Source organism: Lingula anatina, chromosome 2 (assembly GCF_051362555.1).
Source record: "Lingula anatina isolate TDL-2025a chromosome 2, LinAna3.0, whole genome shotgun sequence".
NCBI classification, from domain to species: domain Eukaryota; kingdom Metazoa; phylum Brachiopoda; class Lingulata; order Lingulida; family Lingulidae; genus Lingula; species Lingula anatina.
In genome coordinates this window covers 18,981,457-19,000,273 of record NC_141768.1, presented here as the reverse complement: position 1 = coordinate 19,000,273, position 18,817 = coordinate 18,981,457, and the positions used below count along the sequence as shown (strand labels likewise).

The following is an 18,817-nucleotide window of genomic DNA, read 5'->3' as shown; positions in this document are numbered from 1 at the left end:
TTTTATCAGTTTTTATACAGGTTATCCATTTTGGGTATTGCTTTAATGATGTACATTTGTGCCGTACTCAGTATTGTAAAAATTGTGATTAAATGTGAGTAAATGTTCAGTCCGTGTTTTATTTTTAATTTGGAGACATCAAAGTCTGAAGACATTTTGTTGTATAAGCCATACCAAAACAGGTGCAACCAGCAATTGAAACATACAACTACATATTTTTATATTTTTTCCATATATATATATATATATATCAATCCATCCACTTTCTTGACAATTTTGATCCTTTGTCTACTTTGCTTCTAATTTACATGTTTCAAATTTACACATTTTATTTTGTAAATGAATATTTAGAACTATATTTGTTGTACATATTTTTAAAGATCTAAGAGATGCCATATAATTTGCTGATATTTTTATCATGTAAATTCATGATTCCTTGATTTCAGTAATTTGCTTTCAGGATGTTTTATATATGCTCCTTTTTCCTATTATTAGTTCTTGAGTGTACTTATTTCAATGTTTTTCTTCTGCTCAATGTAATTTCAAAGTGACATTCATTTCCATTAATTTGCCCCTTTATTTATTAAATCGGGAAAGATATGTTACTTTCCATTTTAATCTATTCCAATTTAACTCAACTTTTTGTAATCATTTAATGAATAAAAGATTAATGGTACTGTGAGAAATAAAACATGAGAAAGAGAACATGAGACAGCGTGCTTTATTATTATTTCATCAATATCAAAAATGATTATTTGTAGAAAAATACAAAATATTGATGCACCTAAGCTTCAAAAACTTATAATGTAATACTGCATGATCCTAGTGACCAGGGAAAGTCAACAATTAACTGATGGATCATCAAGTTACTTTTGATTTTGTAAAATGCATTTCATGTTTTACAATTTATATAAGTCTGGTAAGATATCACAACCACTTAAAGTCACCAGAATTTCTTAGATCCTTTCTTAAAAAATTACATATCAACACAATGGTTGCTTCCAGAAAGAATGGATGAAGGAATGCCTGAGGAAACTTCCATGTGCTCTGTTATCAAAACAGAAAAGTGTTTATTCATAATATTGTGAAAACTAATAATTGCATAAATATTTTAAAATAAATTAGTTAATCAATTGGGGTTGATGTAACATACTAATGACTGTAAGTTTAAGTCCCCACATAGAAATAATCAAGACAAATATCCTACTGGAACTTGCAACAGGAATCATCTGAATACGGCTTTTAAAAACAACAAGAAAAAAAATATAATTAATTAATTAATAATGATAAAAATAATAAGTTAATGAATGAATGAAATTATTAATTTATACTGTGCCATTATGTATGTTCTATCTACTTCTAGCTATCTCTTACTTTCTTGTAAAATATCTAACATTAACATACCAATAATATATTCATTCTAAAAAGATTTTTAAAAAATGTATCATTCATATACATACAAATGCTTGTACAAAATACACCCATAAAAAAGATATTAATTAGGTTAAAAAATCCTTGCTATCTTCTTATAATCATAAATAATCTTCAAAATCGTTGTCAGTCAATTTTGGAGATTTTGGCACAAATTTCTTCAGGAAGTCCTCATCAGATAAGGCAAGAGGCGGAGGGGACTTGGACCTTGGGGCATTTGTGCTTTCCTCTTGACCAGTCATCGACCTTGACTCATTTCTAATACCAAGGTCAGTGGAAATGAGGTCAGTTTGTTTGAGAGGTGTGTCTGGAAGTGGGGAACGATCTCTTTGGTGAGACGTCCCAATTTGTGTGCGGTCCTGAGCCCGAGAGTCCCTTGTTGGAGAGAAAGCACGCCTACTTCTGCTGTGCTGTGGCAAGGATTTTCTCACATCCTGCCTTGTGGAAGACCATTCTCCGTCTCCTCTTTCATCAACGTGGAGTTCTCTAGTGTCTCTTCGGTACTGCTGTGAGCTTATACCCATGTCACGAGTTGGAGGGGTTTCTATTCTAACTCTTTTCTTGGCAGTGTGTCTTGGACTGCCCCTTGGTTTAGAAGTGCCAGCTGCTGCTGCCTTCTCCTAGGATCAAAAGAGAGTATGATGTTAGCCAAATGAAATTAAATTGTAAATTGAAAAATGGATTATGTAAAAAGCAGAATTGATAATTCACCTAATACCCGCTTGTCAACAAAGACCTTCAAAATTTTATCTCTCTCACAAACATACACACTCATTTACTTTAGTATGGAAGCTGCTTGGCTTTTCATCAAGTTCACTTCTCAATGAGGTAAGAGTGCCTTGGAGTCTGAAACAAGAACACTAAAAATAATTATAATATTGAAACATAAATCATAAATGATAAACAGTAAAAAGCATCATGCCAGTCCCTTGTAGGGGTTGTCGGTCATTTCAACATCAACCTCTGATATCTACATATGTTCAAAATATACCAAATTACAAGGTTTCTTTTCAAGTCGTGTTTATAAACGAAATTGTTATAAAATAAACAAGACAACCTGATTAATATCTATTTTTTTCAATCTGATATTTGCTGAACTTATTTTTATCAGAACATAGATTTAAAACACTATTATTACACAGTTGTTATATTAAAAGGTATTTGAAATGCGGGTTGTAGTAACAATAACATTTGCTATTTAACAACTAGCCCCTGATGCAATTTTTTTTTTTTTTGCAAGATTAGTACCAATCTAACAACAACTTTTGAGCATCAAGATGGTATGATCTACAACACCTGGCATATCGTTCATGTATCCTTTCCCTCTCTCTGTCCGACTCCTGTAAATATACAACATGTATTGTTATATCTGTTGTGTACTTTTTCAAAATTATAATTTCCATATGTATTATATTCAATCACAATTTTTGTAGCTTACAATCAAGTTATAAAGAAAACTTTGACCACTATGTATGTGCCTATGATATGAACATGATAATACTGACATGAAGAAGCCATGTTTTTAGTGTTTTTTTTTAAATGTGAATAATCATTTCAAATGTACACCAAATTTAATGAACATGACAAGTCATATCACGGCAACTGTTAACAATGGCTTCAGGAAAGCTTCTTAACTTTGAAAGGCAAATTCCATTGCTTTCTTGGTATTCATGACAGAGGATTTGAAATTACAGCTGCCCTTAAGCAATAAAATTACACAATAATCAACATCTATTGTTTTAAGGTGTTAAATTTTAACCCTATGTATCCTCTTTTTACTAAGCATGCTTTAATTTTGCCATTTGCCTATGTGTTTGGTATGGCAAATGATAAATCGGTAGTAAGTGCTTTTGTTAAAATCCTGAACAATACAACCAGTCATTTACTGACTTTTTGCTAGGTAAAAATCCTGCCATACCTTCATTCCTTGCATCTGATCCAGCAGTGTTTCCATTTCCAATCTGGTCTGGAGTTCCTTTTCCCTCTGGTCATCCAAGTGGTCAGTGAGGTCCAGCACTTTCTCCTCCAGCTCTGACACTATCTCTGCCTTTTCTCTCTCTTTCTTGGCAATATCTAAAATAATAATAAATGATAATTTGCAAGCTTTATTCAGTTTTGGCTTATGTTTGTCATCCTTAAGTTAATTTTTTTATATTTTCAATAAATTTATGATCCTCTCATTATTAGTTTTTAATTAGCATTTGTTAAAATCCCTAGCATGCTCTTTAAAAAGAACAGGCATGACTGGAGCTAGAAAAATATCACGATAAAAAAGAATGGTGTTGTACAATTAGTTAATTCAAAAGGACCAGTCTGTCAAAATACAGCCAAACTAGTAAGGATATAATATGATTTGAAAAAGGATCGATTGTGAATTTAGTCAATTAAATTGATAAGGATATAGATGCAGCCATCACTATCTGACAGGAAGTAACCTGTCTTTACCACCTACTTTGGTTTTTAGAGTCCAGCCTGTCAATCACATCTCTCTGTTTCCTGATCTCAGATGTGAAAAAACGTCTGTCTGCCTCGCTGGTCTCCAGGGACTCCTTCACCTCTCTACGCAGCTTGCGCTCTCGATCCATGCGATCACGAATCTCTGCACGCAGCCATTGGATCTTACTCTGTGGAGAGCCCAGGAACAGGCATTATGATATTTGGATATCCATTTAATATTGAAGAAAACCATTCCCATACAAACACACTAACAATATGATTTGATTGCAAACTACTAGATCAAAGGAATTTGGACGACTGAACTATTAGCAATTTTTAAATACACATAAAATATTATTTGGAGGAAATATTGATATATAAGTATAAAACAAATTTAAATTATTTATATTAAAAATATATACATTTCCATACCTTCCACTCTGCCAGCCACTTGTGTACACTGGTGCCACCTGTTGACTGCTTCACTGGAGAAAGTGCCTGGTAGCAAGAGGTGAATCACAGTAATATTCAGATTTTAAAAAATCTGACTCAATGTCACCACCATTACCTTGTATAACTTTTTTTAATAGCAATACCCAGCAAAAAAAATCAAACAAAGATTTACAGTAAACTTAAAAACAGTCTTTAACTTTTAAAAATGTATTGTTAATAAGTTAAACACAGGACACAGATTTTCCACTCACCCTGTATTTCTCTACACAGTCCTGGGAGGCCACATCCACCAGGGAGTCCAGCTCTGTGCTCATAGTATGCAGGAGGTCCTGAAAACCATTCACATATATTATATGCATTAAGAAATAGAACTAGTTGCAGATTCTGAAATTTACCACCTATCCTAATACAACTTGACAAGGAAGGATGATGAGATGAATTAAGTCAACATTGGTTAATAAAGCATTAAAAATTATCTGTGTAGAGTACTTCATGCCAAAAAATCAACTACTCACTACAACTGAAAACTTGAAACATAAAATACATAAAACATTGAAAGAAACACAAATATTGCTTCCACAAACTCTAACCTCTAGCTCTCTCTCAAGCTTCCTGCTGATATCCTTAACCTGAACTAACTCTTCTTCTAGTCGCCGCACTCTGCAATTAACACAGTCAATTATGATAAACAGTTTAATTTCCCTCCACAACAGACCTCACCAGGACAGAACTGATCGTTCTAGACCTCACCATGTCAGACATCACTATTACAGACCTCCCCATTACCCATGTACCTTAATTCTTCATTCAGGACATCCACAATTCCTTCAGACTGCAAAACAAGTACTATAATACTAATATACATTAAAAATACATCTTATAATGTTGACTACTACAAAGGTGACATGTTTTGTAGTGTATCTGCACCTTATACTCTCCTCATCTGCTGTCTGAGCTTTTGATTCATATTCCTGTTTAGCTCTCTGGTACTGGCGCTTCACCTTGGCATTCTCCTCTTCAAGTCTGAAAACAAGAGTGCACATCCAAAACTGTGAAGAAAATTACAATCTATAAACCTTAACTCTACAAGCATGAAACACGGTATGTCTGGAAAAAATATAATCTGAACACAGATGTAAAAGCACAAGATAGGATGATCTTAATCCACAAACTAGAATTTTACTTCAAACATGGACAGCACAAGCCTGTTTCTCTCTTAAAATATTTCAGGTTTTGAAAGTGTATTCCAACTATTTAAACATTGCATGAAAAGAGGCTATACATATCCTGGTCATATCAAAATACTTTATTATTTGGGAGAAAATACAAAAGAATAAGTAAACACAATATCATAACAATATATAAAAAATATAGTAGCTGGTCTCTAAGTCACAGCCACTTCATTCTTACCTCACTAGTTCCTCATGCAGTCTCTCCAACTCTGCCTTAAATTTTTCTTCTTGTCGTTTAGCTAGCTTCACCTGGGACTTTTCTTCAGAAATAGAAATCTAAAAGTATTGTTAAATCTTTCTCTTAACTGTTGTTGGTAGTGCTACTTTTAAACTGTGCAAACTTTCAGATTTATTTTTATGTTTACATATATGTTTACATATAATATTCGATATTCAATCCATTATTTAATCCATTATGTATCCATAAACTATATTCTGTGGCAAACAAAAATGTAAGGGCAGAAAAATAACAATAAGGTAATAACTTACTACATTAAACATAATGGAATAATAACAGTTTCCAATACGTTTTGTTAGTAGTGCATACAAATTAAAATGTTAATCCAGAATGAAAGACTTCATGTCAGACAGTACAGCTTAGTGAGTAGCTAAAATGATAAATCTTGAAAACATAAAAATATTTGAATGAATAAGTCTTTAAAAATGACTCATTATTACCATAATTCCATTTTTTATCATCCATACTTCACAGCATCCATGCTATACCAGCCTTACCTTAAGCCCCTGTATTTCTGCCTCATGCTCAGTTTGATCACGTTTTATCTTCCTGTTTAGATCCTGTGTGGTTTTCATTTCCCTGCTCTTGCAGTCTTCTAGTTCACCTTTAAGCTGTTCCACAAGATGGATGTGACTTTCTTTTTCCTGGAACAATCAACATGGGTTGTATAAATATTTTAATGAAAAGAAAAACCGAATCTCTACTCCTGCATCACTTAACAAATGGTAACACATAGCAAGCACTAGTTGAATAAACAAGGTCATCCTTGAAGAGCAAAAGCTTTGTTGGTACAGGTTATGTACATTTTTGTTGACTCTTATCAATTAAATAGTGTGGGATATAATTTTCTTTCAACTATATTTCTGTTGAACATTTTATCAATTCTCACCTCTCTAATCTGCCTGGACAAGGAGTCTATCTCTTGCCTGGCTAGTGCTTCACTGTGCCGGAACTCAGCAAGTCTTTCCTCCAGCATCTGCCTCTGTGTGGATTCCTCTGCCAGCTGAGTGCCCAACTCTATACGCTGCCTGTCAATATCCTTAACTTCTTGCTGTAAATTCAGGTAGACATCTTAGACGGTTGTATTAAAACTTATGGTTATGGTTCAGACCAATACATACTTTATTTTTTAAAGTGGCCTACTAAGAATTCATCTTGAACAGAAATAGAATTTTTGGGGGGAATAAAGCTCTTTTTTGAAATGGGCCGTAGCTCAGAGTTGGAGACTACTTATCTTACAGTATGAGATTACACAGTACCCTTTATCTGATGTACCTGTAATTCCTGAATTCTATCCTGTGCCACCATATGTGCCGCTTGTGATGAGGACAGTTGTTGGTCAAGCCTGGCATTGTCTTCACTGACCTTACTGTGCCTGGACTGAAGAGACTGAAGCTCACCTTCAAACTGAAACAATAACAGAGCAGACAAAATGTCTTTTTTTAATCTGGACAAATGAAGAAGGTTTTGTATACATCAGCATTGGTACTTTTGTTGGCAGACAAAATATCTCCAAAAGCTCTCCACAAATTTTGATGAAATTTTCAGAAATGTTATTTAGGAGGGAAATAAGTGACTTCAATTTCAGGTGAATGCAGGTCTCGTAATATTTTTAAAAGACATTTTGTATTATAGCAGCCTAAAACTGAGAAAAAAATCAAAGAAATTAGTTGTTTGAAGAAACTATTATTGTAACTATTAATAACAGTCAAACTTACCCTATCTATCACATGCCTTGCTTCTCTTAGCTCCTGAGCCAGCTCTTGATTCTGACCTTTCAGCTGCTCCACCTACAGTTAACACCAGAAACTAAGCTAAGCACAATGTATCATCAATCTAAGCTGTATCCACAGCCATGTGAAAAATACAAAATACCACAGACTCTGACAACTCACTGACTTATAACTTGAATTAACATTTTTTTTCTCAAAGAAATCTTGTACAACAAATTTTCTCTGCTATTAGCTAAAATTAACATGAACATCATTTAGACTGAATTTTTGAGTAATTCATATAAATATTCAGGTCTCAAAGTGTCCAAGTGTGTGACATCTACTGTATTTCTAATCCAAAACTTTTAATCTCTTATATTTGAATAGCCACATGTACATCTATTTATCCAGAGATTTAAAAAGTAACTAAAATAACATAAAATAATCAAACAGGGATGCAACAATCTGTTTTTTGTCCAAATTGTGATTCTTAGAAATTCATTTGGTCAAATGTTTATATATGCCTGCAAAGTTTCCTTGCTTTACTTGCCTCTAGGTCTCGCAGTCTTAATTTTTCATCCTGCTGAGCTCTGATTTCCTACAAAACAAAACAAAATATTTGTTATGAAAAAAAAAGTTTACTTTTGTCTCAGTAAGAAAAATTCTAACTTCTATGAATCTTGTAGGTTGACTTAATAACTTAGTTCTGTTTAGGGATGAGAAGACATCTTTTCATTAATATAGATATCTTCTTATTAACAATAATATTTCATTTTATAATTCCTAGTCTTAAAAAAGATTCTAGCTAATAAAAAAATCTACATGATAACAATGATATTATAGATACTTCCAATTACTTACCAAAATGTCCGCCATCTCCCTCCTGAGGTTCTGTACCTGGTTGCTCCCTGTATTAGCCTGAGATCTGGTGCCCTCCAGTTCCTTGGTCAGCCTCTCATTTCTCTCTGACATCTGTTCTGCGCTGCTTTTCTGCTGCTCTACCTCCTTCTCAAGGCGTTTACACTTGGCTTTCCACCTGGAACACAACAACTTTTGTATTATTATTATTATCATTATTATTATTATTATTATTATTATTATTATTATAATAATTATTATTATTATTATTTGTATTGAGTCAGCCTTGAGATTGGGATCCTTTGATGAAGGATCTAGACAACATGCCTCATAGGTAAAAAATATAAGGTCTCTAATGATTCACCTTTTTCAACCAACATCTGTATTTATCATCGTCATTTCCTGGTCAATATTATGGCATTGACCAGGGACATTTCACTTTCATGCTTTTCATCTCAAATATTCTACATAACATCCGAGACTCAGCCATACTGTTCAGAAATCTTTAAAACTTAATAAGGATGATAATTATAATGTGTTTTAAAAAAATTAACAATACAACTGACTTAAATGTTTAGATGCAAAGTTGAAGAACTTGATGGACAACACAAAATCAAAACAAAATTCTTAGATTGTGAGCAATTGGGACTGGAAAACAAAAATTAAATTAATGTCTATTAGTTGTGTTTGCTGCATGTAGTGTGAACTTGAAATTTCCACTTGAATTTGAGGTCAACTTGCCACAAACCAAAAAATATGGGGGTCATTACTGCAATCACCGTGTCAGATAGTGACTCTTTAACTTTTGCTTACAGAAACCTTGTGTGATAACCAACAAAACTCACAATTTGATATTCTCCTGTGCCCTAGATTTGAGTTCCTCCTTTTTTCTCTCACTTTCAGTCAGTTTCTGCTCTGATTTCCACAGGTCAGATTGATACTGTTCAGCATCTTGTGTCACATCTCTCAGTTTTTTTAATGACTCCTCTAACTGAATCAAAGTCTGATGTTTTTGTTTTTCTAGAGAGTCATTTTTCTCAGAGGCCTCCCTGAGCTGGTTGACAAGCTTGGCTGTATTTTTGTCTTTACTCTCCAAATCTTTGGTAAGCACCTGAAAAATGTTTAAAGTTGAAAATATCCCTGTATTTTTTATCTTTACTCTTTAAATCTTTGGTAAGCACCTGAAAATGTCAAAAGTTTAAAATAAGATTAACACATTTCTGTTCCTATTGGACAAAATAGAGGTAATAAAAACTGAATTCCCTTTAGAGTACAATAAACAGATTGCTTTCATACCTCTAAATGATCTGTTAACTGCTGCCTTTGTCTCTCACTTTTGCCAAGAGTTCTCCGGAGCTCATCAATTTCATCTGCTCCAGTGGATCTACTTAACTGCCCTCTCAAGTCCTGGATCTCTCTCTCTAGTTCTCTTCTCTCCCTTTCTCTTTCTTCTTCCACTAGAAGAGAATACAGATTAGGTGTAATCAATATTCCAAGAACTGTATATGATAGAGAAAACATAAGCTTCAGTTCAAAAAATTCAAAGCATTAATGCAATCTAAAGTGAGCCTTAAATCATTTGTTTATATTTCATCAAAAACTTGGACTGATAACTCAAATTGCCTTTAATATGTTCAAATACAAAAGCTTTGGCCACCTCCCCTCTCTCCCTCACATACACCATTTTGCTACTCACATGTTTTTCTTTTTCTTCTATCTCTCTCCTCAGATTCTCTCTGCTGCAGTTCAAGCTGAGACTTATGGAAAGAACGCTCTTCATCTGCTCTTGCCAGTTGTGTGCGTAATTCATCTACCTGGTACAGCAATACATAAATTCAACGTAAAAATGTGAGCACGTACTGTTGGTAAGCAAAATGAAATGAAGTTTGAATGATGAGTGTATGTAAATGCTACAAAAAAAAAAAAAAAAAAAAAAAACAAGGCAGCAAAGCTGTCAAATGTACAGACAAAAAACAGAAAATAAAGATGCAAAATAGGCCATTTTGTCAATTTTGATGCAATAATAAATAATGCTTATAATAGCACTGTCAGTCAACACTGAATTTTAATCATGCACAACAGGTACCATGGTCAATAACAGGAGTGAACCCAGAGATATTTTCTGACAGTATTCCAAAGTATCTATGTTGATCCATTCCCCAGGTCTTCCAACAGAAAAAAAATAGATACCAGTCAATATAACCTTAATAACCTGACCGTCTTCCGGAAGACCCAGAAGATGGTCTCAATCCACCCCTTCAATAAGATTACAGTTTCAGGACCATGAGAGTTCAAATTCACATGATGAAAGTCTCAATTTTTGAAAAATGATGACAGTGCATAAAATAATATTACATAATGTTTAAAGACATAAAAAACAATACAACTGCTTATGTGGAAATACAGAAAATGTGCAGAGCCTCAGGCGGATGAGAGTTAAAAGTCACAAATGCCAGTGTTTGAAAATTAAAAAGGAAAACATAACAAAACTAGAAAAGCACTCTGAGAGCGCAGACCTCTGCCAAGACAGCAATTGTTGATTATTATTGCTTATTAATTGATTATTGATCCGGACCACCACCAAAAACTAATCATTGTCCTCCTTGCCCACTTCCGACAGTTCCTGAAAATTTCATCAAAATCGGTCGGTAACTTTTTGAGTTATGTTGATGACAGACAAGCAGGGGTGAAAACATAACCTCCTTGGCAGAGGTAAATATAACTCCAATGAAGCTGCTATTCAAACTTTTAATCTTCGAGTTTATATATATTTGCAATATTAAACAAAATTTACCTGCATAATTATCACTGCTTCCTTATTATAAATCTAGCAGAGAGCTTAACCTTTGGGAGTTTACAGGGAAATATCAACAAGTGTGCTTTATGTAATCTCATTTAATGGCCTATTAATTAGGCAAATAACTTTATAATTCTGAAATTAGCTAAGTGATACCCAAGGGAAATTTACAGACTGACCCTCTCAAAGGTCTTTCAGGCCCATAAATCATATCTTAAGAAAAGCATAAAACAATAATGCACAAAATGAAGACTACCAATTCTGATGCAATAATACATTATGTTTAACTGCACAGTTAACATCAAATTTTAATTATGCACAACAGGTAACACCGACGAAAGTAAAAGCATAAGGCTTCACGCCCATCAGAGTTCAAGTTTATACTTTGAAAGTGCCAGAATGAGAAAAATGAAAATTTCACACAAAACTGCATAAATTCAATAATCAAAGAATTGACCAATTGACCTGGCTTTCTAATTTGAACTGCATGCCAATCCTAAAAATCATACTTGTATGTTAAAAATAATAATAAGTAACGCAGTTTTCTTTTCATAATATTTGCAGTAGCAGTGCAAAAAGATTTTTGTCAATTTTGATGTAACATTACATTATAAATTATAGGATAATTATCACCAATTTTTGATTATTGACTATAAATAGCAAGGACATGTACAAAATTTGATTACCATTTGGCTTTATGTCCATGGGAGTTCCGAGTCCCACAATGAATATGCCAAAAAGATAATAATGAATATTTCACTAAAATGTATAACTTCCAGAAAACGAAACCAATTAGACTGCTTTTCCAACTCAGGCTGCATTTTAGTCATGTGTTTCTTTTTTGAAAGTTTGACAGTCATAAGTAACATGGTTTTCCCATAATGGTCATCATGGCAGCAGCACCAAAAATTGTGTTTTCTTCTATTTTGATGCAACATTACATAATGGTTAACAGCATAATGACCATCAATTTTTAATAATAAAATATATGTATAATGGATATTCAGAAAATGTGACTAGCATGGGTCTTCAAGCTTGTGGAGGTTCTAAGTCACACCCTGAAAATGCCAATAAGTGAAAAGTTAAATTTTCACAAAAAACTGTTTAATTGTTAGAAAAATTTACCAAACAGACTGCATTGCCTATTGAAGCTATATTTTAGTCCCATGTTTCTTTCCTGTAAGTTTGAGAACAGTAAGTGACATGATTTTCCTTAAATGGTCATCATGGGAGCAGTGCCCAAAATAGGGGTTTCTTCAAATTTTGATGCAATATTACATAATGTTTAACAGCATAATGACCATCAATTTTTAATAATAAAATATTAGTATCATGGATATTCAGAAAATGTGACTAGCAAAGGTCTTCAGGACCATGGAACTTCAAAGTCACATCTTGAAAATGCCAAAATGTAAACAAGACAGCACTTTTCTGAAATGGGTTTATTTCCATTTTAACACTTTTTTAAACATATAACAAAATAAACAGTTTACTGCCATTTTATATGACCAACTAAGAAAATTGATGAGATGGGAAAAATATCAATAGAACAGTGTTAAATGTCCAATTTCCTCCATTCTCAGATTCAGAACATAGTGGATGATTGAATCTGACAAACTGCAATGATATGTGTTTATTTCCATTTTTGACACTTCATTACACAATACACAATATTAAGTTTACCATCATTTTTACATTATCAACTGACAATGTTGTAAAGATGCAGGAAATGTCAAACAAACACTTTTACGTATCTTATTAGTTCAATAACTATTAACATGCCTAAGAATTGAATCTGAGGAAATGTGAAAAAAAGCATAACTTCTAAAATAATGGCCCGATTATGCTGATTTTCAAACTCAACCTGTGTTTTAGTAAGATTGACCACTCCTGTGAGTTTAATGACAATTGGCCTATTTGTTTTTCTTATATTGTGTTATCAGTGTTGCATATATGCTGAAATAAATGAAAAAACAGCATAACTTCCATAAAAGTGGCTCGATCATGCTGATTTTCAAACTTGACCTGCATATTATGAATATTCATCAGTTCTATAAGTTTCAAGCCAAAAAGTAAAGCAGTTTTTCATTTATCGTGTTATCAGGGTTGCATATATGCTGAAAAAAGTGAAAAATTAGCATAACTTCCATAAAAATGACCCGATCAAGCTGATTTTCGAACTCGACCTGCGTATTATAAATATTCATCAGTTCTGTAAGTTTCAAACCAAAAGGTAAAACCGTTTTCCACTTATCATGTTTACGGTGTTGTATATATGCTGAAAAAAGTGAAAAAACAGCATAAATTCCCTAAAAGTGACCTGATCATGCTGATTTTCGAACTTGACCTGAACATTATGAATATTCATCAGTTCTGTAAGTTTCAAGCCAAAATGTAAAACAGTTTTCCACTTATCGTGTTTACGGTAAAAGTGCACGGCAACGGCGACGACAGACGCAGGTGACGGCTATATGTACAGACACATCTGTGTCTGTACATAAAAAAATGCCCACTGTTTTTTTCTACAAGTGCAGTTTTGTTTTGATATATGTATATATAATTAACAGTGCAAACCAAAAGAAATTAGGTCATTGATCTCTTCCAGTATGTGCACTTATTACAACAAGCTTCCTGTATGCTATTCTTAACTAAAACATTTCAGCTAAAATTCACATCAAAATTTTTCAATCAGATGAAAGTAGACCTCAGTTAAATCATTCAGAGCTAACTTGGCCTTACAGTCAGAGAACAGAGAGAGACTTGAAGGGGGGCCGTAGCGATAGTCCGAAGGTTCAATAGTCCGAAGGTTCATTGGTCCGAATGTTCACTATAGAACCTTCGGACCAATGAACCCTTGATTAAAAAATCGATAAAAATGCTACCACTTTTCGGACCAATGAACCTTCGGACCAATGAACCTTCGGACTATCGAGACGCCCCCCTTGAAGGTACCTGTTGCACAAGAGCATTCCGTCCTCCTTCTGACTGATCAAGACGCCGTCTGACATCCTGGAGTTCAGATTCAATCTATGGAAATAAACATATCATGCTGACTTACATATATGAAGTTTCTTAATCACCACGTTACCTACGTTTTACCACTTTGATAAATGTCTACTTCTAAGCAATGACAGGAAAAACTAAATATTGGTAAAGTTAAAAAAAGTTTTAGCTAGTTTTAAATAATTGGTTTTTGCTAAAAAAAAATGAGTTTTATAGAGATAATAATATCAAAGCAACAAAATTTAGGTTACAAATAATATAATTCACATGACTTATTCAAATTAATTTCTCTGTCTCACCTGAGTTTTTTGTGATTCTGACCTGGCCAGCTGACCCCTGAGATGAGATTCTTCTGAAGTGGAGGAACGTAATCTTTGTGGACTTCTAGACTGCTGCTGCTGCTGTTGTTGGATTTTTTGCAGAATTCTTTGTTCTTCCAGTGCCTGTTATGAAGACAAACCGAAAACATAACATATATACCTACTCTAATGTATGAATGGAATAATTCATCAAATGTCAATAAATTTACTAATATATTGCATTTTCTATTTCAATTAGCAGTCAAATACCAACAGTTTTGTCTTTTCTTTTTTCTTTTTTTGTCAATTTTTAATCAAATCTCACTTGTTTAAGATCAGAGGATATCTGCCCCACTTCCTCTTGCCTCCTGTCCAGGTATTTCCTCTCAGATCTCAACTCACTGCGGAGATCATCCAGCTTTCTGTCAACATTTCTGCCCACCTGAAAGAACAGCAGAATGCCAATGATACATATGCCCCCAGTTAGCCCTCTGAGTTTCAGAATCTCTTTGTCACAGTGATTATCTTCATTTTACATGAAACCCTTATATCTATTTAAAATAAATGAAACAGGCCAAAACGGTTCACTCACTGGTTCTGCAATTTGTTGTCTCAGACTCTGTGAAAGTTCACTGAAGGCCCTCCTGTTCTCTGCTTCACTTCTAAAAATGGAAATTATATATTCAGACTATGAGCTGAAAGGTGTGCAGAAAGCAATAACCACTGAGCACTCAAATAATTGATAATGCCACAAACATGCATACACAAAAATGTATGCAGTCAATAGCAGAGGTAATATAATCATGTCAAATGTACTGAGTCATAAATATATCCACATTTAGTTGCTGAACGTGGCAGTCACAGCTATGATTTTCAACTTAATGTAATACAGAAATGTATTCTTATGCCCTAAATTATGACACCAGTGCTGTTTTACCACAGGTGAGCGAAATATGTACTAAAATACAAGTGTTTCTACTTGTATGACAATATATTTTACAGTGTCCTGTAGGAAAGAAGATCTTTGTTGTAGGCCGAATACCTCCTATATATATGGGAATATCAGTTCTGTGTACCTGTTTCTCCTGAGTATCTCCCTGTTCATATCCTCCCCCAGTCGTGCCTGGTCACTAGTGATGTCCCGCAGAGACTGGTGAAGTTCATGGAGGTGATCTGCTGCATCCTCATCGTCTAGGAATCGAACCGTAGACCTCCCTCTCTGGCGCCTCCGTCTGGTTGGGTAATCTGTGTCACTGACCGAGCGCTGTCAAGAAAAAAAATAAGGAAATTAAAACTTCACATAAAAAATTGCATTTTAATGGGTTCCACGTATAAATCAATATGCACTGAAAGTATGCATTGAAAGATCATTTAAATCTTTATTGCTCAGATACATTTCAACTATTTTCTTATTCCCCATTAGAAAAATTCAATTTTTCTTTATCTTTCAATCAATCCCTCTATTTTTTTTTACCCTGTAATCTCTAAGTGGAGTTGTTGGTTCTCTTCTTCTTTCTGGTAAATGAAAAGAAAACAATTATCACGGCTACATGTATACACTATCTGTTATCCTCAGAATCTTTCAAATTTGAATTGAATCTTTATGAATACATACATCTTCATTTCCTTAATATATTGTTGTATTGCCATCAGCAAAAATTTATCATTATTATTTGTTTATTTATTTATTTTTTTTATTATTATTATTTTTTTTTTTGCGTTTTTTGCATTGAATGATATAAAATATTGGTTCGGTTAAAAAGGTTGAAATGTGACTATAGCAAATCTTCTGACCTTCATAGCCTTCCTCAAGGTCACTTGCCCTCAGTGTGGGTTGACTGGTCAATGTTGCTGACCGCAACCTTTCTTCCCTCAACTGATCAGTAGTTCTGGTCAGATCACTTCGAAGCTTAAAGTTTAATAAACGCAATTTTTAAAATCAGAATCTTTATAACCCAAATTTGTATACATTCACTAACCTAAATTTTAGTCTGCCACGATATGATGTGAGATACAAGCAGTGCACTGCTTGAATGAAATATTGTGATAGTTCCATGCTAAAAAAGAAATTGCTTCAGTTTTAAACCAATAGTCACGTTATCTTCGTAGAACTAAGTACTGCATGTTGAATCAAAGCGAAGGAAAATAAAGGTATTAGCCTACAAGTGAAGACGAACTTTCAGTCTGAAGTTCTTTTGCAACATGTGCAAAAACAGTGCCTATCATAAAGACATGTCATGAGCTCACCCTGTCTATGGCAGACCCCTGTCTCTGAGATACCTCCCTGTAGTCATCCAGCATCCGATCCACTGCCTTCAGGTTCCTGGTAGTATCCTAGAAAACATGTGTATGTGGATATACTCTTTTGCTTAAAAGGATAACATTTTCAACGGAAACAGGGCAGGGTGACACACATGCTGAATGCTACCAAAGACGGGGATGAGAATGATGGCAAGATGATTGACATGTTATAAATCAAAAATTTAGTCAATTTTCATATATAGTAAAAATGTTTATCATGGCAGCTTACAAAACTACACTCTGAATAGAGCCAGGGTTAACTACTAGTATATTTCAATTTTGTATGATATGTTATTATCTTATTATGATATGTTGATATCTTATTGAAAATATCAATAAATATTATGCTCTTATATCAGCTTTCAAAACAACACTTTGAATAGAGACAGAATGCAGTTGTGACATGTTACCTAATTAGAAAACCTATAATGTTCAAAAACTTTAGATTTCTTATTATAACATTTCAGTAAATTTATTTCCTGTTTAAAAGACATTTTGATTCATCATTACCGTCATAATTTCATCATAATATGAAAAATCTTATGCACCCCAGTTTGACGTTTTTTCTCAGACTCAGGTATAATTGAAAATCATATTTCAATATTTATAACAAACAATACAGCAGCATAAGGTTGGACTGTGGAATTTGATTTGAATATAAACTGATTATTCAGTTACAAGATAAATAAAAGGAGCATAATGTGTCCTGACAATGCACAACACATTTATACTGTAGACAAAAGAATTACAAACAAAGAAAACTATGTGTTCTTTTCATAAGCAACTGTTTCCTATTTACACTAATAACAACAGTACAATAGATATTAAAACATTAACATCTGTATTCTTATTTGTTTGGGAATTTGATTTTGTGATGCTTGAAACTTATACAAATTGATCTAAACAAGCCAAAAGGATAAGCAATACATCATTACAAATTTTGTTTTATCAATTTTTGGCCAGATTTTATCATTACATCTATGTATTTTCAAATAACCTTGATAGGCATTGATTTTTACCCGACAGTTAACAATAAACACCACCATGACTAAAACACTTCACATGGAAAGACTATTTTGACTGATTATGGTTTGGTTTTAACCTGCACAACTGTCATTTTTCTTTATAAAAATGTCTCTACTATTAAAAATATTATGCAGTTTGAATTCAAAATTTTGTCTGATTAAGTTTTTGTATAGGATTTTCTCCTGAGGGTAAAAAAATACTGATGCTTAAAAAATTCTGTGGAGCAAACTAAAAAGTCTTTTTCTCTGGCTAACCAACCTTTGATCCTCTTCTCCTGCCACTAGCAATATCTCTATCAATCTGGGATAATTAAAAAGCCCTTAACCCACTTGGGTTTACCTGAAGAGTAGAGGTAAGATTATCCACTCTCGCTGAAGTCCTTCTACTATGTGATGGCACTGAAGGCAGTTGTCTTTTTCCACGTGATCGCGACCTAGTGTAAGGCCTTCTTGATGAGGACACATCTGATTCACTGGATGGGCTTGACATCCTGAAATGAAAAATAATTTTAAAAACAATTTTTTCACTACGGATCATATCTGTATTATTAGAAAGCCAGAGAGGTATACAAATGCTGTTTTTTTTTGTATTTTCACTGGATGAGTAGTTTCTTGACTTAAGGTCGGTTTCTTAAATATCAACTACTACCAGTACTGGTCTTGTCTCTTGATATGAGCACACTACTCTTTGCAAAGCCACACGTGCATATGCACTTAGAAAGACAAATTAAATCTGAACAGTATATACTAGTTTTCATGGTTCCATTTCACAATGCAATATGTTTAACTAATCAGAATACGCAGTCAGTTGACATACACATTTAAGTACCTCGATTATTTTGCCGTTGCTAAAGTTGAATACACCGCCATTTTGAATCATGTGTGCAGTAAATAAGATTTGGTCTCTGATTGGTGATAATTTCACCTTCACTTGTCATAAGCACCGTCAGTTGCATTTTAGGCAAGCATATCTTTTAAGACACAAAATTTAATCATTTTCAATTAATAAATTATGATAATACCTATGTTTAG

The 18,817-nt window shown here is 33.6% G+C and overlaps 1 protein-coding gene across 1 annotated transcript; it reads right to left on the bottom strand.

Moving 5' to 3' along the window:
- Positions 1-705: 705 nt before the first annotated feature.
- LOC106174391 (uncharacterized) lies at positions 706-18,728 on the bottom strand. The gene is made up of 29 exons (XM_087007219.1): positions 18,615-18,728; positions 18,126-18,276; positions 16,707-16,793; positions 16,254-16,368; positions 15,934-15,974; positions 15,536-15,723; positions 15,052-15,121; positions 14,785-14,901; positions 14,460-14,603; positions 14,110-14,184; positions 10,057-10,174; positions 9,657-9,817; positions 9,206-9,471; positions 8,364-8,538; positions 8,053-8,100; positions 7,509-7,580; positions 7,066-7,197; positions 6,680-6,841; positions 6,288-6,434; positions 5,731-5,828; positions 5,248-5,343; positions 4,911-4,980; positions 4,572-4,649; positions 4,300-4,365; positions 3,884-4,055; positions 3,350-3,504; positions 2,728-2,771; positions 2,211-2,277; positions 706-2,051 (listed from the first exon to the last, which is right to left on the bottom strand). Exons 2-29 carry the CDS (start codon positions 18,273-18,275, stop codon positions 1,533-1,535), a joined length of 3,633 nt encoding a protein of 1,210 aa, XP_086863345.1. The 5' UTR covers position 18,276; positions 18,615-18,728; the 3' UTR covers positions 706-1,532.
- Between the last annotated feature and the right edge of the window lie 89 nt (positions 18,729-18,817).

Bases quoted from the DNA above. Each gene is read 5' to 3' on its own strand.
- LOC106174391 (XM_087007219.1), bottom strand. From the start codon at position 18,275: ATGTCAAGCCCATCCAGTGAATCAGATGTGTCCTCATCAAGAAGGCCT. The intron at 8,539-9,205 runs GTGAGTTTTGTT...GTTGTGTTCCAG, and splicing joins GCACAGGAGAATATCAAATT to GTGGAAAGCCAAGTGTAAAC. The intron at 7,581-8,052 runs GCAAGTAAAGCA...TGTTAACTGTAG, and splicing joins TAAGACTGCGAGACCTAGAG to GTGGAGCAGCTGAAAGGTCA.